The sequence below is a fragment of the Sprattus sprattus genome (genome assembly GCF_963457725.1).
Source record: "Sprattus sprattus genome assembly, chromosome: 2".
Classification (NCBI taxonomy): Eukaryota; Metazoa; Chordata; class Actinopteri; order Clupeiformes; family Clupeidae; genus Sprattus; species Sprattus sprattus.
The window spans coordinates 64,368,534-64,391,033 of NC_137921.1; the positions used below are offsets into that span (position 1 = coordinate 64,368,534).

Here is a 22,500-nt window from a genome sequence, read left to right on the forward strand (position 1 = left end):
AGGAGTTGTTGCTGGTAATATAGAAAAGAACTTTTTTTATTAAACATTTTTTTATGTTGAGTATGATTTTAAATTGAATTTTTTTTATATATATATATATAAAATGTATTCTGTTTGATTTTGTACATAATATTCATGCACCTCTCCGCCCTGTGTCTTGTGTATAGATCAGAATGGGAAACACAGACAGCCAGTACAGCAGCTAGACAGCCAGTACAGCAGCTTTATCCTGCCAGGGAAGCCCCGACCCTGCTCTCTGAAACTGCACTCCTCCAAAGAGCAGCCTCTCTCCCCACACAGCTGGTGGAGAGGCACAGAGGTGGGCAACAGCTACAAGACCAGCGGCAGGGGCAGGAACGGCGGCCTCACCCCTCACAAGAGCAGCCAGCCTTACCTCTCGCGCCACTACGACTATGTGACCAAAGCCGCCAAAGGGGGCGCTAGCGAGGCGCAGCGACCCTCCTCTCCGCAGCAGTGTGAGAGGGGTGGGTGGGACAGCTGCTACTCCACGTACAGCAGCCAGGTCGGAGTAGGGGAGAGGGGCGGACTGCAGGCTTCGGAGGAGAGGACTGAGGCGGCATCATCGGATCCGCTGCCAAGCAGGAGCAGCCCCAAAGTGCTCTTCAGTCAGGACGGCAGCCTGCGCGTGGAGTTCACCAACACTCGGCGACAGCAGAACCGAGAAGACAACGAGGAGGAGGAGGAGGAAGACGCCTCGGGGGGGGTGACGCCTCGGCCTAACGCCCAGACCGACTCTCGGCTGCGCACTAGCAACGGCAGCTCGCTGAGTTCCGAGGGCTCCTGGTACGACTCGCCCTGGGGCGGCGCCGCCGGGGAGCTGAGCGACCACGTCTTCCACCCCAACAACCAGACAGCCGACAACCACCACAGCAGCAGCGGCGGCTTCACCACCTTCTCCACCTCCACTCGTCGCCATGACAACAGCCGCCGCCACGACACCACATGCTCCACCTCCAGCGGCGCCAGTGGCTTCAACCCGCGTCTCCACATCAACCAGTACGGCAGCCGGGGCTACCTCAGTAACGGCTACAACACCTGCTCGTCCGGCCGCACCGAGGACAGCGGGATCGGGGACTCGCTGGTGGGGCTGCAGGCCGACCAGCGGGAGCTGGAGAGGATTGTTTCGCCTCCGCGGGTGTCCCTGTCCGGGCACTACAGCACTCCGAGCCTGAGCAACCCCTTCCCCCTACCGGCCTCCACCCTTCCTGCACAGTTTCAGGTGCCTCTCCCCCATCATCGGGTCTCCATGGCCTCTGCCTTAGACTCGGTCAGCATGCAGGAGTGTTCAGGAGAGCCCACCGGGACACAGTACTCCTCACTAACCCTCCCGTGCCGCAAGACTGCACCCGCCGTCGTCGGGGGCAACGCCAGGAAGGACTCGCTGAAGAGCCGCATCAGGAGGCTCAGTGACTGGACAGGGAGCCTGAGCAGGAAGAAGAGGCGGCTGCAGGTGAGAGAGGGCTTCTGGGTAGTTTGGGTTTGAGTGTGACTACAGCTGCAGGAGGATTGTACTCTATGTGGGTCGACTCAAAACAGGTTATCCCACGTTTAGCTTTCATGGCCTTAGAGCATCAACAGGCCCTGTTACGCAAAAGCAAAATGCAAAACATGTTTTGAGTTAGCTGATGAAGCTAGAGGCATTCCTTATATGTTTAGCAAACTTTCTTTAAAAAAGAAAGCAATGATGAGAAGGTGGTGACGTACACTTCATCATCACTAGTTGCGAAAAACCATAAAATAAACGTAAAAATCTAAACATAAATATTGGGCCTACCTTTACCCCTGCATTCATGGCACATTAGCCTAACATCAGATAGATTTTTTAATAGTTTAGTTTTTTTTAACCACACTGTCGAGTTATCTGAGGGCTATTTGCTTCATCATTTGCCAAACTTAATTATTCAGACTTCACCTTATATTCATCAAATTAGCTTATAATACAAATACACATTTTGATTGCTTCCCCTCATGCAAAACTGAATTCAACATAGCTAATCTCTGTGCTTACCAAAAATACAAGAAACACATTTATAAATTCTAACACAAAGATTCAACTAGCCCACCAGTGGCATCCCTGTAGAAAGCTCCCTGCTCACGATACAGTACTACTCCAGCCGACTGTTTAGATTATCATACAGTAGCCTATGCATCTGCCTCTCATGCAGAACTTAGAGCTCCCTTTTGCCTTTGTGATTAAGGCGTTAGAACCACCAGGACTCAGCTTTTCCCGTTTCAAAGCTGTTGTTATATATAAGTAATGCATATATATCAGTCATTAGAGTTCTGAAGGAACACAGACACTCTACGAATAATTCAGAATAATTCCACCGCCCACCAGTTGAGAAACAGTTGAGAAGCACTGATGTAGAGCAGGTAAGCGTCCTTTTCATAGCAAAAGAAAAATATGTTAGACCTCAGTGGAGCCTTATTTTAATGGAGACAAATTCATGGAAGGAGATTAAATGCATACTTGTAAAAATTGTTCAAGGCACATGATGATTATGATTAACCTTTGTGTGAACCAGACACTGTGTGAGCCAGAAATATGTGGAGAGCAAGAACAGGACTAATTAGTGGATTAGCCACATTCACAAGGTGTCCCCAAAAACTCCAGGTGTTTGTAATTCCACAGTCTCCTATATGGGCTGCTCATGTATGCTAACAGTCTGTTAGCAACACCTCACCTCTGTTTAGTACCAGGGTGCCACACACACACACACACAGACACACACACACACACACACACACACACACACACACACACACACACACACACACACACACACACACACTGTTTAGTACCAGGGTGCCAATGCTAAACAGTCACGTGTGAAAGCTAGCTCCACTCTTTAGCACCTCCTCATGTCTCCCTTCTCCCCTCACCCCTAAGGACCCCAGCTCAAACGAGCCTACGGAGACCTTCAGGCCCAACAGCCTGACAGCAGCAGACCCCCAGACCAGCGCCTCCTACTGGGGCCTCAGCGTGGCCCCCCAGCAGCAGCCCCTCACAGGCTCCGGGTTCGGCTCGTCCCTGGGCCTCCACAGCCAGCAGCAGCAGGTCCAGAGCAGCGTGCTGAGGCAGAACATCTACGAGAACTTCATGCAGGAGCTGGAGACGGGCAGCAGCTGCGGGATATTGGCAGATGGGGCCCAGACGTCCGAGGGAGAGGCCGACCGGGAGGAGGGAGATCAGGGGGAGAGCAGCGGCAGCTCCCTGGGCTCTCTGGAACAGCTGGACCTGATGTTTGAGAAGGAGCAGGGGGTGGTGAGGAGGGCCGGGTGGCTGTCCTTCAAACCCCTCCTCACACTACACAAGGATCGCAAGTTGGAGCTGGTGACCAGACGCAAGTGGAGGCAATACTGGGTCACCCTCAAAGGTACAGTGATTTGGGCTATAAGCATGTTAGCAATAACATAAAAGTTCAAAAATGAATTTGCGACGATTTATATAACAGTAGTAAAAATGGAGTAACATTAGACATTATAAAAAAACGTTTTTGACAATTCCCACAGCAAATTCAGACACTTAACAAACTTAACAAACCCTCACAAGATCCTGGAGGGACTGATTAAAAATCCTCTCCCACTCTCTCCCCTCCCTTAGGATGTATGTTGCTCTTCTATGAGACTTATGGGAAGACGTCCTCTGAGCAGGACCTCTCCCCGTGCTACGCCCTGCTGGCAGAGGACAGCATCGTGCAGGCCGTCCCTGAACACCCCAAGAAAGAGAACGTCTTCTGCCTGAGCAATGCCTATGGAGACGTCTACCTCTTCCAGGTTTGTTTGGCTCTTCACCTCGGCGCTGTTGAGTGCCTCGCATGGTTCCACGCCATCAATGCCACCGTTGTTGACAATGTTCTGTGACTCATGAAGGCATGTTAACATGTAATCAGAAGCGACTGCGGTGAAAGGGGAAGTTTGCCGTTAACTGCATTCTTGGCTCGTAGTTCGATGTGTTGGTGGATTGAGAGGGTGTGGTAAAGTGCACCCTGAATGAACAGAACAGCCCCAGAGCTTATTCCCAAATATTTCACGACTGACTCACTAGTGCCTTGGCACCAGTGTCTTTGGCTCAAACAGTGTCCCTAATTGACCTTCACCTCAGGTATGTACCCACTCCTTGGCACGTGTGGTGATTAGGCCGAGCACGAGTTCCTGTCGTGGTCTTATATTACTTCATATATGCCATGATCGTTCCGACCTTAATATAGGAGGAAAGGGCTCTCATTTCCTGTGATTGACTCTGACATTTCATTTCATTGTGGCCACTCCTCGCGGCCTCGCGGCCCTCATCTGTAGTTGTTAGGAATACTGTTAGTCTGCGACAGAATGCCCATTCAATGCCAAATGCCAATTCTGAAGAGCCAATCTCGTCTGGCTTTGTTTATCTTTATTTTCTTAAACTCATTTAGGGTCAGAAGTCCTTTTGTTTGCTGTCCATGGGGGGGGGGGGTATGGAACAGGCTGGCATTATGGCTTTATGTGTCGCAATTGCGTTCGATAATAACAGCGTTGGCCTCCCACTTGTCCTTCGCTCATTCCCAGCTTCGCGACCTCAGTGCAGTCACCAAAACCACCGCCGTCAGACGAGCGAAATGTGTGGCTCCAGTCCGCCCAGCTGCATGGAGAGTGCTCCTGTGTTTGTTGGCTGGAGGCAATGCCGTCTCGGTCTTTAATGTTTTGGAGAAGAGAGGGGCCCTGTTTTATGCTGTTACTTGTTCCTCACACCATTTGATGAGCCCAAAAATAACCATTTTAGCCTCCTCTGATTCACTTACGTGGTGTTTACGTCGGCACACAAATCACATTGTTGGCTTCTCCACTGACCATCGCCATGGAAACGGAGAACATTTGCAGTGTTGTTCTGACCGTGTGAGTTTGTATGTGTGTGTAGTCAGGGGTGTGCCTGAGGGTGATGAGTCTCTTTCTGTGTGTGTGTGTGTGTGTGTGTGTGTCTGTGTCTGTGTCTGTGTCTGTGTCTGTGTCTGTGTCTGTGTCTGTGTGTCTGTGTCTGTGTGTGTGTGTCTGTGTCTGTGTCTGTGTCTGTGTCTGTGTCTGTGTCTGTGTCTCTGTCTGTGTGTGTGTTTGAAGAAAAAAGATGAATGTCCAAATAAACCTGGCTACTCAACAAGCCCTGAATCTCCAGGAGTGATCTCACCTGGTCCCCAGCTTTTTAGAAAAAGACAGTAATGGAACTCTGTTTAAAATGTAGATGTTCTCCTCTTGAAAAGTTCTTGAACACAGACTTGTTGATTCTGCTCAGAGCTGTGAGCCAAGAGGAAACCACACGTCCCACTTGTGTGGTTTGAAGTTGGACTAGGATGATGAAATTGTACCATGAAATCGGGCTAGGCGCCAAAAATCCTGAAAAACAAGTTAGCGGTATAACTGTCTCTCTCCTGAATCCTCACAGTCTCTTAAAATATGTGTTTACCAGACTTATTTACTCAAAGAAGTGTACTGTACGGTACAGAGAGTATGTGTGTTATTGTATGCACTACATTGGTATTGTTGGGGCTTGGCTGATGGCTCAGCCATCATGCGACATAAGCTTTATGTCTAGGGCTAAAAAAAGATTTTAGCCTTAAAAACAAATTCCAAAAGAGGAAACATTTACTCAGGGCCGGAAGATTTCTTTCTTGAATCCTCATTTTGGGCAAATGAAGTAAGCTCCTTACTCTCCACTCTCATCCTTTTCCTGCTCTCTCCCTGTGCCAGGCTGCCAACCAAACAGATCTGGAGAACTGGGTGACGGCCATGCACTCCGCCAGCGCCTCCCTGTGTGCCAAGCGGCAGGGCAAAGAGGATACGGTGCGCCTCCTCCGCAGCCAGACACGCACTCTCCTGCAGAAGATTGACATGGACGGCAAGATGAAGAAGATGGCCGAGCTACAGCTGTCCGTCATTAGTGACCAGAAGAACAGGAAGGCCATTGAGAGCCAGGTGAGAGAGCCTGTGTGTGTGTGTGTGTGTGTGTGTGTGTGTGTGTGTGTGTGTGTGTGTGTGTGTGTGTGTGTGTGTGTGTGTGTGTGTGTGTGTGTGTGTGTTTGTGTGTATGTGTGTGTGTGTGTGTGTGTGTGGATGTGTGTGTGTGGCTGTGTGTGTGTGTGTGGATGTGTGTGTGTGTGTGTGTGTGTGTGTGGATGTGTGTGTGTGCGTGTGTGTGTGTGTGTGTGTGTAAACGTCCATGCATGTGTGTCTGTGTAGGCATCACGAGATGAAGGACCCGTTCTTGACTGAAGCATTCAACAAGTGGTTAAGTCAAATTGGCCAATTAAGTGATTTATGTCTTTGAGGGAATTGAAACCAGACCACTACAATCCCGTCTGGCCCCAGAGACATCCACCTGCACCCCAACCTCCTGCTCCGGCCCCTATACCTGCTCATAGCAACCCTGAGACGTAGTGTCAACAGCATGGCTAAATATACTTACAAATTACCCTTGTCAACGTTTTCAAACTTGCTCTCAAACCCACAGCCATTAGTATCGTCCATATTCTCACTAATGTGTCGATCATTAGTCCGTCCCCCGTCCCCCCCAACTCGTATTTGTCATCAAAGAGCTCATTGTTTTACGGGAAACCTAGATTAGCCGGCACTCCAAGACTCAGATGTGTTGACAGCGGCGATACCCAAGTGGCTTATCAACAGCAGGCTCCTGCTAGGCCATCACTTAAGGGGCAGCTTTACCGGAATACCCGGTCACTGCAGTTAACATCCAGTTCTTGTCAAAGGCTGGGGATCGGTCAGTGGGGGTGGAGATCAAACCAGATTGTCAGGGGTTTCTCCTCTTCGATGGCTTTCATTCCTCTGGGCTCCAGGCCCACTTTGATGTCCTTTGATGAGGCCCGTGTAACTGACACCAGAGTGGCCGTGCAGAGCCGGGCCTCAGGCCGAGCCTCCCTCCTGCATTAGGCCATGAGCTGCACTCATTATAGACTAATTCACATCAGCCATAAGAGCGAAAGACGAGGGGTGGGAAAGGATTACACAGAGGACATAGTTTTCACTCCTCCTGTCTGGTTCTATCAGACCCTGTTATGTAAGAGAGCAGTAATGGAATTGGTTTGTTATGAGATCTTTATCAGACAGGTCATTCTCAGGGTAATATGACATAGATACTCCTTGTAAATAAACCTTTTACAATCATTGCCATTCTAATCTCTGTATTGCCACATGTGCTCCGCACATTAAAGACGGCGTTCACATCCCCCTTATGGTGATCAGAGGCTGTTTTCCATCAGATACGCTCACATATTGATGTAATGAAGTTGTTCTTATTCAGCTGACCCCAAGACGGTCATGTTATATAAACATCTGCAGAGACGCACTGTGAGGAACCATAGCTGATTCCTTAAGTCCAGATTTATGTGTCTGGCAGTCAGACCTGTAGGAGTAACACTGTGTGTGTTTACTATCATTTATCCAGCACTGCCTAGTTCAACAGCAAGGCAAAGTGCAGGGGACAGGAGAGCTTGACCTCGTGCACGGGCCAGTAGCCCACTGGCTTAAGTATTAGGGATAATCCTGTGAGAATATGCAGTCATTTCAGTCTCCTGAGGCCTAGAGGTGCAGACTAGAACTCAGAAATGATCCTTGTTGTCTTAAGTCAGTCAGCTGGCCTAGAGTAACCAGTAAAACCTGAATACACACCAGTTTTGTGATTAGATAGATAGATAGATAGATGGATACTTTATTGATCCCGAGGGAAATTAAGGTCATCCAGTAGCTTAACTTTCATACATACATGAATCACAATAAATACAAAAATCACAATAAATGCAAAAACAATAACAATACACATAGGGAGAACATGTACACAGGGGGAGCTATTTGTAGGATTGTTTGTTTTAATTTTCAAAATTATATTACACTAAATAGTCAAATGGTTTCCTCTATGGTTGTTTGATCTCAGATCCAGCAGTGGGAACAGAACCTGGAGAAGTTCAACATGGACCTGTTCCGCATGCGCTGCTACCTGGCCAGCCTGCAGGGCAGCGAGCTCCCCAATCCCAAGAGCCTCCTGGCCGTGGCCAGCCGCCCATCCAAGACGGTGCTGAGCCGCCTCGGGATCTTCTCCGTGTCCTCCTTCCACGCCTTGGTGAGTTACTTACCCAGCCTGTCTGTGTGTGTGAGCGCATCAGAGCCTCTTTCTTCATTGCAGAGATCCCCAGCTAAGTTTGTATCTAGTTAAGACCATAGTCTCCTGTGGTACATTTAGCGCTAATTTGATTGCCATGGGTTGAAAATAGGATGCTTCTGAACATCAGGTATGTGTGTGTGTGTGTGTGTGTGTGTGTGTATGTGTGTGTGTGTGTGTGTGTGTGTGTGTGTCTGTGTGTGTCTGTGTGTGTGTGTGTGTGTGTGTCTGTGTGTGTGTGTGTGTGCTCAGATATGCACTCGTGATGAAGCTACCCTACGGCGGCGGAGCCGATCTGTGTCCAGCAGGACCAGGAACAAGAGAGGCCTCTTCACCTCGCTGAAGGGCCTGGACAACCTGACCAAGCGCACCGGTCGGGACCAGAAACAGACCTCCGTGCAGGTACGGACACACACACACACACACACACACACACACACACACACACACACACACACACATATTTAAATGTGTGTGTGTACAGGCACACATAATAGACCTACAGTTGTAACGAAACCACCACGAAACTGAGAAGCAGTGGAGAGCATACATACACACACACATGTATGCATGTATACATACACAGAAACACACATACTCACACACACACACACACACACACATATGCATGTATACATACATACATGTATTAAGAACCAGCAGAAACAGTCTTGGGCTCCTGTATGGGCCCAGGAGACTTCCTTCACACACATGCAGCAGTCAGTCACCAGTCCAAGCTGGTCTGGGCAGCAGGAAACACACATACACACACACACACACACACACACAGCCTCAGGCAAACATTTCACCTGACAGCAGAAAACAGCCCCTCTACTCAGCAGTGGAGTAGAGGATACACGTGCAGGAACGCTTGAAAATATGAACTCAGACGCATAAAAGAATGATTATCATGACTAGTGTTTTGATTGGTCAACTGGAATGTTTCTGTGGGTAAATCATAAAACAGCATGGGCCTTTGTTTGTGGGTGAAATCTGATTTCAAACCGTACAGATTTGGTCTGATCGCTTTTTGGTGAAAGGTGGGGAGTGAGAGCTGCTGGCTTTGGCAGACTCTCTCTCTCTCTCTCTCTCTCTCTCTCTCTCTCTCTCTCTCTCTCTCTCTCTCTCTCTCTTCTCCTTTTATCGCTGGCGTAATCAGTCTTTAACAGGAGACCTCTGGACACAGCCATCAGCTAAAGTCTGATGTGGTTCACTGTCTCCTGACTGACTCTGACTCTCTCTCTCTCTCTCTCTCTCTCTCTCTGTCTCTCTCTCTCTCTCCCTCTCTCTCTCTCTCTCCCTCTCTCTCTCTCTCTCTCTCTTTCTCCCTCTCTCTCTCTATCCTTCTCTCTCTCTCTCTCTCTCTCTCTCTCCCTCTCCTTTTATCGCTGGCGTAAACAGTCTTTAACAGGAGACCTCTGGACCCCCGATGGCACGGCTCGTCCTCTGTGGCCCCTCTGTTTGGAGCTCCAGCCGCTGTGTTTGATAAATACCTTTGTAAAAGAGCTGCTCCCTGGAATGCCTTTCAGAGCACTCCATGGCCCGTGACCTGAAAATTAGCTGCTGTGTTTTTTATTCCTTGCCGAAGGAATTAGCGGCTGTGTTTTTATATTTAGCCAGAGGAGTGTGTGTGTGTGTGTGTGTGTGTGTGTGTGTGTGTGTGTGTGTGTGTGTGTGTGTGTGTGTGTGTGTGGGGTGGGGGGGGGGGGGTTTAGGGGATTGGAAAGCCATCTTGCATGAACGCTGAGCGGTATTCCAAACATTGGTATCCAGTGAGGGATGTCTTTGTGTCACTGCTGTACGAATCCTGTGTACTCCACACTGCTGTGTGTGTGCTGACTGTCTGCACGTTGATTAATGCCCGGGCCAAGAGGCTCTATTTTTGGCACGCGAGGAGGACGCCTCCCTTCCATTCTTCAGGCGGTCTGGGAGATGAGCGCATAAAGCCTGTGTTAGAACATCGCATTTAGTGCCAGAGCTCACACCTCCTATAATTGCAGGTTGCAGTCGTTTTTATGAACCCTTATGAGTGTGCACCAGATTGTCATGCTTAGCAGATGAACTGTGAAAGGCAGACAGCAAAAACCACAAGGTCAAAGTATTAGAACTATAACATATATATTTTTCGCTGCAATGTCAGTTAGTATGATAACATGAAACTGCACTGTAGTGTAGGTTACGGTATGTTCCATACCAGTACATGCCTGATGTGTTCCATGTGAGACCCTCTACCCAGAAGACTTCCCACAGGCACACACACACACACACACACACACACACACACACACACACATGTGAGACCCTCTACCCAGAAGACCGTTCCCACAGGCCGTTTGTTGTGTTTCTGTGTCTGAGTCACCAGAGAGGCCAGCTGCGGTGAACCCGCATGCTCACCCTCTCCCGTGCTCATCAGAGACGTTGAGAGGTGTCGGGGAAGTCATAAACACGACTCTCACCATGGGTCCCCAAATGGGTCATCGTCAGCAGCCCAACAGGGGCACAGCAGCCAAACGATGATGGCAAAAACACAAGCCGTGGATTTCCCTCCCGCTCCAGGGCCTACGGGAAAAGTCAAATCTGCTGAGTTTTCCTAAAGCTAAAGCCTCCGCACGTGCCTCCCGGATGAATCATGTGAACGCGTGGATCAGAGACGAGGAGATTGCTCAGCACTCCAACCCTGGCAGCAATCAGTCGTTAGAGTGTGCAATCGCACCGAAAGGACCCCTAATAGAGCCAAGATTGAGCCGGGAATTACCATAAGCCACATGTGGTTAATTGTTGCAAGCTGGCAAACGGACCCTGCAGGGACAAACAGATGGTTTGTGTAAACCCACAGTCCGCTAAATCTCATACTGTTGGCTGGGAGAGGATGGGGGGGGGGGGGGGGGGCACTCTGCTGGCCCTTGCCAGCCCCACCGTCTCTGGTTTTTTAAGTTGAAAGGGGATTAGTCTGATTGCTTCCAGAGTGCAGTTATGGCGAGATGAGATGAATCAGTGTCCAAACTCCCAAACCCCATTCCCCCTTCCCCCACTCTCTCCTGGTCTGTGCTAAAACAAAAGCGAAAAGGAAAAAATACAGGTGTCTCTCCGAACATTTTTTCGCTCATCCATCGGCTGATATCCACTTGTGCCGTTTTTCCACACGACTGGCAGCATGGCTTCGCTCAGTTTAGCCTGTTGACAAAGCACAGACTGGGTTTGCGCTTCTGTACAGAGTCTACTCGCTTGAGGGTGTTTCTTTAAGTAAGGGATAAAGGCTGCCTTTTTCCACCGTTTAGGTGCCAGGTGCCATACATGTATTGAGGTATGTATAGCATGAGCCCACAAAGAGAACACTTGCTTTAGTCTAAAAAGACACCAAAAGGCAGAATCCTTGCTAACACTACTGTAATGTAAGCCATTTCTAATCCTATGTGGGCTCGCCGCCAACTTGCTAGTTCTCCAGATAACAACCTTATTTAACCATGGAATTTATTGAGATTGTACTACTTGTTACAATGAGAGAATACGAAGATATCGTTTGGGCAGTGTATTATCGTTGTTTACCATTCAAACTTCCCAGATTAAGCTTTTAAAACAGATCTGCCTCATACGTCTCTTGATATACAAAAAAACAGACGCACAATGGCCAGCACTGAATAATGACTGAGCCAATCACAAAAGAGAAAAGAGTTTCTCCATTGTCATTTGGCACAGTTGTCCCTGCAATTTGGCTCCGCTCAACTTGTAATGAAAATACTGATCTCTGTGCAAACACAACTTTTAGTTGTTGGTTCATTTACTTCTGGCATTTAAGCTTACGTTTCCCAAAAGAATTGCATCGCAACTGTCATCGTACATCAGACCTTCTGTGGAAAGGACAAAGGACCCAGAACAGTTTATATTTGTCTCAGAGCCAGAGCCTGTCAAGCCAATGAGAGTGCTGCTGTTCCTGGACCAGTTTTCCACTATTTATAAAAACTTAGTTTAGCCCTTTGGCCGTCGACTTTCTTGTTGTGCATGCATATCTTTAGAGGCAGAACAACAGTGCATTATGCCAGGCTGTTTCCATGGACCACACATACTGACAAAATATTCAGTCTGCCCAAGCAAGTTCCTTTGGTAATAATTGTGTGTTAAATGATATAATGCAACTGACTGCAGTGAGTCTGTGTCCAAACCCAACCACCATGTTTTTCCCCCCCTTTAAAGAGAGATCAGATCATATGCACATACATTCGCGATGTGGAGATGGAGGGATCCTCTGTGGTGGTCACAGACCTCTCTGTGTGTGTGTGAGTGTGTGTGTGTGTGTGTGTGTTTGTGTGTGTGTGTGTGTGTGTGGAGGGGTTGAGGGGCGTCTGGTCTGCGCCTCGCTCCGGACAGACAGGCGTCTGGGGGCGAGAGGAGGAGACTCGGGGAGACTCCCGCCACACCACACTCTGATTAGGGCGGCTGTCTCTGCCAGCTCCCTCTAACCTGTAATTTCAGCCATCAGCAAACCTCTTATTATTTCCTATGGAACCACCAGCTTTATTTCTGCGCCGATCTGGATCAGAATAGTATCAAACGCGGGCGGCTTGGGCACATCCTTTCTAATTACGATGCAAAGATAGAGCGAAGGAGGGCTGTTTTTAGGACAGATTTTTTCGGTGACTCTTCGTGTGTCAGTATGTTTGCTGTGGGTATTTGCGGCACATTTTTGTGAGTCATTTTTGCCAAGTCATCTCAGCTCTATTTTAGGCCTTTACAGCACAGCCATAGTCGTTCCTCCATCCTCTTACGGTGTGTCTGGTACCAATTTGAGTGGATCTTCCAATTGGGTGGAAGCGGAGAACATGGTTGGATGTGTGTGTGTGTGGGGTGGGTGTGTGTGTGTATGCTGTGTTTATGGCTCCGTATGTCATCGCAGCACGTTTTCAGTAAAGTCTTAATAGCTTTCAGAGGGAGATATTTTCACGGAGCTATTTTTTTTACAATCACAGAGAGTTTAAATCCTGCCATGAATGGGCGGATTAAAAGATGAAATCCGACTGACAAAACATCTCACACCTGCTTGCCTCCACTGGCCATTTTGCTTTTGTCTCTGAGTCTGCCCAGCGGCACACAACCATTCAAACTTTCCCCAAAAAGTTTGAGAGCAAATCCTGTTTGACGGCCATCCCCCACTCCACTCTAGCGTGTCTCCGTGGCCACTCACCGCCATGGGGTCATTGTTCTGTTGTCAGCAGGCCTCTCCAGACCTCTCCAGCCCCTCGAGAGCAAGGCCAGGGGTGGGAGGGAGGAGAGAGAGAGAGGGGTCGGGGTGGAGCGGGGATGGGGGTATTACTGGCTGTGTGCACGGGGCAGGACTTGCACAGCTGTCACAACAACCTGCTGGTATGTTGACACTGCACAGAACAAACAGGCAGGTCTGTGGACAGCATGCAAGGGAGGTGTCTAATGAATGTGTGTGTGTGTGTGTGTGTGTGTGTGTGTGTGTGTGTGTGTGTGTGTGTGTGTGTGTGTGTGTGTGTGTGTTTGTGTGTGTGTGTGTGTGTGTGTTTGTGTGTGTGTATGCGTGGGTGTGTGGGTGTGTGTGTGTGTGTGTGTGTGTGTGTGTGTGTGTGTGTGTGTGTGTGTGTGTGTGTGTGTGTGTGTGTGTATGCGTGGGTGTGTGGGTGTGGGTGTGGGTGTGTCTGTGTCTGTTGTCTGTGTGCGTGTTTGTGTGTCTGTGTCTGTGTGCAGGTGTCTGTGTCTGTGTGTGTGTCAGTGTGTTTTGGAGAGCATGGTATTTCACCATGATTCCTTTGTCACTTAACTACGATCCTCATCCTTTGCTGCCTTGGAAAGATAGGGGAGGATGTGTTAATTTACCCTATAGAGCATGAATACACTTATGAATCTCCCATTTAGCATATATTTAGCAATGAGGTACTGCAGCTGTATAATTCTGTACAACCATGACCATATAGAATTATTTAAACTTTTTTTAAGAGAACCATATTGCTATTATTAACCATAATTCATATTATTATGAAACTCTGACTATAATCAATAATGTCTTTAATGCTGTCTTGATTTTATTACATTACATCATATTACTTTCTATGAAGTGAAACTTTTTATCTTCAGGTCCTCAACTCTTTTTTTTTCTCTCCATATGTTTGTTTTGACTTCCTCCCCCTCCAGAGGCTAGACAGCTTTGCCAAACTCCATTCAATTGCGCCCCCTGAAGGCAGCCCATGGGACAGCAGTCTGGAGAGCCTGGTGTGCGTGTACATGCCCGACGGCCACGTGGTCACCGTGAACATCAAACAGGACTCCCTGGTGGCCGACGTTCTTTCCCAGGCCTGCAAGGTACGTCCTGCGTCAGCTCTCCAGAGGCTCCATCCATCCAGCCAGGAAACACCAAAGCCTCCGCATCCCCCTCCATGCCGGTCAGCACTCCGCCCCTCAAAGCTCTGCCTCCCTCCCGCGGCCCGTTAAAATATAGATGTTGTGGAAGTCGTGAAAAGAGAGATCATGGTGGCTGAAGGGCTTCTCATCTAGCTGCGTAATTGGTTTCCAATCCTCAATTATTAATACGTTCTTCCTCTCTGGTTTTGCCTCTCGTCTGAAACTGAGTACTCCCAATCTGTGGTTTTTAAGATTTTGCAGCACTGTTGTCAGCAGTTTCGACTTATATTAGTCTAGGTTGAGTTAGTGGTTGTAATAACCGATTCATTCCGCTGTGATACTCCACTCCACTGTGTGTTGGAGCCACAGGTGTAAGTGTTCAGGTGCAAGCACTGGGGTTGTTTTTGTACTTACGCAGGCAGTGAGCCAGCTAATAACACTCATTAGTCCCACCGTCTGGCTCAAGACGTCCGTTCATTCCGAAATTCATTAGATCCCCATAAAAACATTGAGGGGAGTTTATGCTCTCAAAACACTGATTACACACCTGTGGATGGTTAATGTAGCTTTTGACTGCAAATACAAAATGTAAGTAAGTCAGTAAGTAAGACTTTATTTATATAGCACATTTCGTACAAGAGTTGCAATTCAAAGTGCTTTACATAAAATCAATAAAAGCAAGCAGCAGGAGCAATAAAAATAATGGTCAACATCGTATCAGAACCTGATGTTCCGATAGGCTTAAAATATTAAAATCATAATAAAAGTAATAAAACCCTTCTGCCTGGTATTTAGCTCAGTCGAAAATGGCTCTGGTCTCAGCTGTCCCTGTTATTATGATGAATTGTATGCACTTGAAGTAGCTGACCAGTAGCCTCGCTGGTTTGTTTCCAGGGGCGTCAGCTGGAGCCGTGCCTGTTTGGCCTGCGTGTGAAGAGGCGTGTGGGGGAGGACGTGGAGGCTCACACAGCCTCCTCCACTGATGCATTGAAAGACCTGGTGAGTCCTGAGCTACAGAATGCTGTGACAGAAAGTCCATACAGATTACAAATTAACTTACAAATATCATTATGCTTAAAATCTCACAGTGTCACCTGTGCTGTCATTTGATTCATATTGGTGTGGGAGAGCTGGCAAAAAACAGGATTAAAAAAATGTATCTTTTATTACTTGATATAGAGTATTACTGATAGCCAGTCGACCAGGCAAATAAAGTCAATATGGGATTTTGTTATAACCTTTCTAACAGAATGCCATAGTAGCAGATATTGTTATTATTTGATTGGCTATGTTAGACTAGAATGGGGTCTAACCTATTTACTTATTTGCTCTCTCTCTCTCTCTCTCTCTCTCTCTCTCTCAGGTGTATGAGGAGCTGGAGGTGTTCCCCCTCAGTGTGTTCACAAGACACCTGTGCCGTGCAGACCCCTCCTCTGACTTTGGTGAGTAAAGGGTCAGGCTCAGTGCATGGGTGCTGTCAAAAGATCAAAATGGACACATTCAAAACTGATTTTGATGCTTATGGTGTACTGATGTAACTATTTATCGATCAGCTTTTCTTATCTAATGAATGGGATTTTGATGCTTATGTGCACTGATGTAACTATGTATTGATCAGCTTTTCTTATCTAATGAATGGGAAAAACTGTTTCTTTCTGTAGGTTTTGCTGTGACAGGCCATGTGGATGGACTGGGGCGAAGCCACATTTACATCAGTGAGGTGCACACAGAGGGCCTGGCTTTCTCAGAAGGTATCTGTCTGTTGATGGTCATGTTATAATGTGTCTGATTGTTGCAATAAAGACTGTAAAAACCTGTAAAAAAAAAAAACATTAATTAGCTGTGATGTTCAGTTGTTTGTTCAATATGTGTTGATAATGTTAGCTGTGTAACGTGTGGAACGTTTATCACATGGGGTTATTATGGTGGATTGTCAGCTGTCGAGTGAATAATTGTCTGTAGTTTATATGAATTGTATGTTGAGAATATTGGGGGGTAAATTCATGTGTCTGTCTCTCTCTCTCTCTCTCTCTCTCTCTCTCTCTATCTCTCTCTCTCTCTCTCTCTCCGTTCTCCTGCAGGTCTGCGAGCTGGGGATGAGATACTGGTTCTGAACGGGACGAGTGTGGCCTCGTTGGACCTGGGTCTGATGCAGGCTTACTTCAGTCAGCAGAGCGTCAGTCTGGTGGTCTGGCGAGAGGAGGCCATCTTAGATGACCAGAGCTCCCTCTGGCCTGACTGCGACTCCAGCGAGTCCCAACGCCCCCCTGTCCCGCCCCCAGAACAAGTCCACCATATGGAGCACTTCCCCCCCTGGTCTTCAGGTAATACACCGTGACTCTAAGAGACTTCATTTCCCACCATGCACCCTGCATTAACAAGACAAGGATTTTAACTTTTGTAATTATACCAGTTCTAAACAGTAAAGCTCCCAGCTCTAATTCCCTTTTTGTAATCCTGACCTGTGTTTATTAACACATCCTTAAAAAAATCCACTCAAAAAACGTCCTGTTGCATTGTACTTTGGCAAGACAATTGCCGAAATGTAACGTGAAATGTGATTTGGGTAATGACAGCTGCTGTTATTTCAACCAACCATTAGGGGGCGCTCTGTGCTAATGTCATTCATTAGATTCATTCAGTCATTGACACCCTGATATTTTGTAGCCTGGCCATTACCAGCCTGTGACTCCATTTCTTTCAATCAGTTACGTATGAGCTTGAAATCAAATCAGGCGGAAATACGTAGGCTGGTGTCACCAGGCTAGATATTTTGGGCTTGGCTAGAAGCACTGATGTAGATGAGGTGTGGACATGTAGCCATGGTTAGAGATGACATCGGAATGACACCCGTGCTGCTGTGGCTATGAAAACTGTACTGACAGCTGAGGTGTGTGTCAGCTCCTCTCTTAGCAGGGTCAATCATATCACTTTAGCCCAGAAAATATACACAGGTATTTATAGATCCCTAGAGTGCCTGCTAGCAGAAGGCTGTCTGCAAATGGTGTTTGGCTTGAGGGGATGTTGCAGAGATTTCACTGAAATACTAATATTGCTAATGCTAATATTGTGTGTATGTCACAAATGAACTTCACTGGTTTGTTTGATAATGATTATATGGATGAATCATTTGATTGGTTTTATTTTGTTGGAGTATTTTATTCAGACATTCCAGATGTGTGGGTGTAGAACAATTTATGTTCACTTTGAAAGTCAAGAGTTATTTATTGAATTCAATATATTTGAAAAAGATTGGATACGTTTAGCGGACGTTTGAACTTGTACATTTTGTCTAGGCTGGATTTGTTATGTCTGAATCCAACCCAAACGGTAATAGAGGCATGTTGCGGAGGTGTTCTGTGGTGTCGCGCCAGCGGTTGTGTGGATAGACAGGCTGGCTATTTCAGCCTCTCTGCAGGCTGGCCTATTACTAAAATCAGACCAATGCAGGGTGACACCAGTCAGGTACAGTTAACTGGCAGCCAAGCCTAAAGCAGCTCCCCTCCCCAAGGGACGTCTCCACTCTTTGATTTGGTCTTTCGCTGTCTCTTTGATTTTCAGTTCCCCCCTCTCTCAGTAAAACTGCTTTGTGTTTGGCACTATATACACTAAGGAGCTGCCACTAAAACCTCTCTCTCTCTCTCTTTCTTTCTCTTTATCTGTCTGTCTCACTCTCACTTGTTCTGTCTCTCGCCTCATCTCTCATCATTTCTCTCTTTCTTTTCATCTGTCTCTCTCTCTCTCTGTCTCTATTTTTTTCTTTCACTCTCAGATTCACCTCCAGCTCAGGAAGTTCCAGAAGGCTCCATGGCAGCAGGATCTGGGTCTGAGGACGGAACTCTGCAGAATGTTCCCTCTGATGATTCTGAGCCTCACAGGACGGTAAGACAGAGCTCCTCTGTGTTCTTGTTTTTTCCCCCCTGCAGTTCCCCGGTACCCTTACTCCACTCTATTCTACACTGTAAACCCGAACAAGTTCAGAAAACTCAAAACTTTTGATGTAACCGATTACATAAGAAAATTTGAGTACATATATTTTTTTTTTTAAGTGAACTTAACTCAAAAATTATACATGAAGGAATGAAAATGTAATTGTTCGGGTTTACAATGTATTAACATTCAGAATCCCAGCAGCCAGCTCATCATTGAGTCTTTGATCAAGTCAACGGAGGGTAACACAGCAGGAGTACATGCAAGGCTGAGGTGACGGGCTGTCCAGGCCTATGTCAAAACACTGAGATGATTTGCCTTTGTGTTATAATAACACTGTCTGAGCAGGCAAAGATGAGGAACACTGGATGATTAACCTTATACTCCTTTAACAAGAGAGCTGGGAAGCAATTCATTCATATCAAACAAAGCCAGTAATTCAAGTGAAGGGAAAATGAGAATTTTAGAACACTTCTCTATATTCCTTCATTTGTTCCAATGACCTCATCTAAGCCTGGGCTGTGTGGAATACAAGCAAACTCAAATCCTCAGGAGTGATTGGCAGCAATCTAGGGAGAGCACAGGAGTGTGTGTGTGTGTGTGTGTGTGTGTGTGTGTGTGTGTGTGTGTGTGTGTGTGTGTGTGTGTGTGACAGAGCTTGCTGTTTGCGTGTGCAGGCGTAAAGGTGTGTGTAGGAGAGCTGGATTACCAGGCGTCGCTCTGAGGTCACGTTGTGAGCAAGGCAGCCTGGACGGGCTCCAGAGTGTGCTTCCCAAAACCACACACACACACACACACACACACACACACACACACACACACACACACACACACACACACACACACACACACACACACACACACACAGAGACAGACACACACACACACACACACACACACACACACACCACACACACACACACACACACACACACACACACACACACACACACACACACACACACAGAGACAGACACACACACACACACACACACACACACACCACACACACACACACACACACACACACACACACACACACACACACACACACACACACACAGAGACAGACACACACACACACACACACACACACACCACACACACACACACACACACACACACACATACACACACCACACACACACACACACACACACACACATACACACACCACACACACACACACACACACACACACACACACACTCGTGGCTCCTGCCACTGACAGTAGAAATCTTCTGGCTCGTAGCTTGGGCGCATTCAGCCAGATCGGCTTCAGACTTCAAAAAGGCCAGCAGATGTGGCTGTCATCGTGGCCACCCGCAGGACACCTCATGAATCCCCACTGAGCCGATGAGGAGCGGCGGGCCAGGCGACTCACAGGAGGGGGGGTGGGAGGGGGGGGGATATGGTTGAAAAGCAGCACGCACCACCAAAAACATCATTTTCTCTTCACCACTTAAAGTCTTTAATTCATAGCCTTATAGCCTTGACTTTACTTTCACTGGAAATCCCTCCACACACTCCCAGCCCACCCCCCACCTCCCTCCACCCCTCTCCCAGCCCACCCCCCTCCCAGCCCTCAGTCCTGCTGCCATCCACCCAGACACGTCCTGGGCTGCAGTAGCCTACCTGTCAGCAGATGGACCCACTTAAGGAGCGGCTTATCCTGGCTTACGCCCTCAGTACAGTCACTGCTGTAGGGGAAAACACATAAGGGATTTCAGTGGCTTGGTTGGATGTGGCATGTTGTGGCTGTTTTGGTGGAATGTAGTGCCGGTTACTGGTGATTTTTTTGGGGGGGGGAGAGGTTCGACGCTGGGGCGCTCTCTGGTCATGTGCTGGTTGCGTTGGCTGCAGCGGGGAGAAGACCTGAGGGAGGACTTCTCAGAGACGTGCCGCCTGGCCTCTTTCAGACAGACGCTGAAGGAAAGGCTAGCCGGGCTGCTGGATGAGATAGCGTCCTGTTTGGTCTGCGAGCAGGCCCCCGACGGGATCGTTCTGCTGGTACGAGTGTGTGTGTGTGTGTGTGTGTGTGTGTGTGTGTGTGTGTAAGGGGCATTCACAAAGTTCTCGTTTATGTGTCTGTGGATTTGTGTGTTTACTACTCTTGAAGTCAGTGGGCTGGTTGTTTTGGTGTCTGCTGGGTAATTGGCGTTACTGTTGTAAAATACTTTCCACTCATTACCATGATCTCACTGCAGAACACTCCACCACTTCCACAATCATTTCTTTATCCCACACGCATGCAATCACAAACACACAAACACAAGCAAGCACACACACACTCTGATGACACCACGTTGTTTTTTAGAACAGAAAGATGACCAGATGCCGCGTCCGAGGATCATTATGCGTGATCAAGGATTAGCATCATTAGCATCATTAGCATCATTAGCATCATCCAGCAGTGGTTTATAGCCAGCCTCCCGTTTACTGCTGTAGACTCCAGAAGCTGCAGCTCGATGCAGCACAATACTCCTGACCGAGGGAATTCATCAGTTTGTCAGCACTATATTATGTCTTGACAGAACATATTATGATGATAAATGGCTCAAGGCCTCTCCAGGGAGTCTGCGTACACACACACACACACACACACACACACACACACACACACCTCCCACAGCAGGCCTGGCCATGTGGTGGCGCAGAGATAAAAACTCCCCTTGGCTTAATCTGCATAGCCTTTGTTCACAGTTTTGGAAAGGTTTTTTTGTCAATATAAATATGTCAGGTTTGATGTCATTCTAATGAGAGTATGTGTCTTCAAAAAAGTAATATCCAGTATATTTGTGGGCATAGGTGAAATAACCCAGGGTGGATTGGCTCTCACTTGAAATTCTGAAAGCATGTGATGACTGGGCCCTGATGCATTGGAGCGTGACAGTGGCTATTAGCTCCTCAGTTGCACTTTTTCCCTCTGCATCTTGTGTGTGTGTGTGTGAGTTTACGGAGAGGTGTTTGTGTGTGTGTGAGTTTACGAGGGGTGTTTGTGTTTGTGTTTGTGTGTGTGTGTGTGAGAGAGAGAGAGAGAGAAAGAAAGAGAGAGAAAGAGAGAGAGAGAGAGAGAAAGAAAGAGAGAGAAAGAGAGAGAGTGAGAGAGAGACTCCACATGGAAATGCATGTGTGCCTGTGAATGCCTGCACACATCCCTGTCCGACTGTGAATAGTTTTTGTTTTTATCCAACTTCATGGAGGGATTAAGGCCAGCTTAAATGACACCCAGCCCTGGCAACCCTTTGATCTGAGCTATTTACCAACAGTGATCTAATCTCACTCATCCCTATTCACCATGGACACGATACACTACAAACTACCTGTGTTCACTCCAAACTACCTGTGTCCAGTCATAATTACCTGTGTCCATTCAAAATGATCTGGGTCCAGTCATAATTTCCTGCGCCCACTTTAAACTACCTGTGTCCAGTGCCAAATAACCTCTGTCAAGTCATAATTACCTGTGTCAAGTCAAAATTACCTGTGTCCACTCCAGTGTCCAGTGCCAAACTTCCTCCAGTGCTAGTGCAGGATGCTATACAACCATTTTACAAGATGATATGAGGTTGATTTAAAACTATCCCTAACTCTACCCCTTTCTCTCTCTCGCCCTCTCTCTCCCTGTCGGTCACAGAGTGCAGAGAATGTGAACACATTATACCAGACCTTCCCAGAGGGCTCTGCACTGGAGCCTGAGGGCCTCAGGAACCCTTACTGCAGTGACCCCGCCCCTCCGAGGCCATGTCCCCGCCACATGTCAATCACAGAGAGGCTCCGCAAGGTCATCCAGGAACTGGTGGACACGGAAAAGTCATATGTAAAGGTATGATGGGATATGTTTTTTTTGCATTCAGTCGCACATAGAGAAGTCCTTTCAGGATTATAACAGTTATAGTTAGATTATAATTTTGAGAGGTAATTTCCATTTGTTAACTGTGAATCCTGTGATTAATAGTCGAGTTAATTTTGGAGCGTCATTTCTGCTGATGTATGTTGTTTTGGATCAACGCACCTGTTAAATACGTAATTATGTGTACGTAATTATTTAG

General features: G+C 47.5%; 1 protein-coding gene across 1 annotated transcript in view; it reads left to right on the forward strand.

Moving 5' to 3' along the window:
- The window catches only part of tiam2b (TIAM Rac1 associated GEF 2b), a gene marked incomplete at its 5' end in the record, with an annotated part of 32,611 nt that overhangs the window by 2,988 nt on the left and 7,123 nt on the right, over nt 1-22,500 (forward strand). The window contains 13 exons of the mRNA XM_080860362.1: nt 168-1,471; nt 2,912-3,398; nt 3,626-3,798; nt 5,740-5,964; nt 7,937-8,122; nt 8,414-8,563; nt 14,312-14,479; nt 15,413-15,517; nt 15,882-15,960; nt 16,180-16,269; nt 16,600-16,842; nt 18,291-18,400; nt 22,086-22,274. Of these exons, the coding sequence (XP_080716488.1) occupies nt 168-1,471; nt 2,912-3,398; nt 3,626-3,798; nt 5,740-5,964; nt 7,937-8,122; nt 8,414-8,563; nt 14,312-14,479; nt 15,413-15,517; nt 15,882-15,960; nt 16,180-16,269; nt 16,600-16,842; nt 18,291-18,400; nt 22,086-22,274 (3,509 nt within the window). The remainder of the gene's footprint in view (nt 1-167; nt 1,472-2,911; nt 3,399-3,625; nt 3,799-5,739; nt 5,965-7,936; nt 8,123-8,413; nt 8,564-14,311; nt 14,480-15,412; nt 15,518-15,881; nt 15,961-16,179; nt 16,270-16,599; nt 16,843-18,290; nt 18,401-22,085; nt 22,275-22,500) is intronic.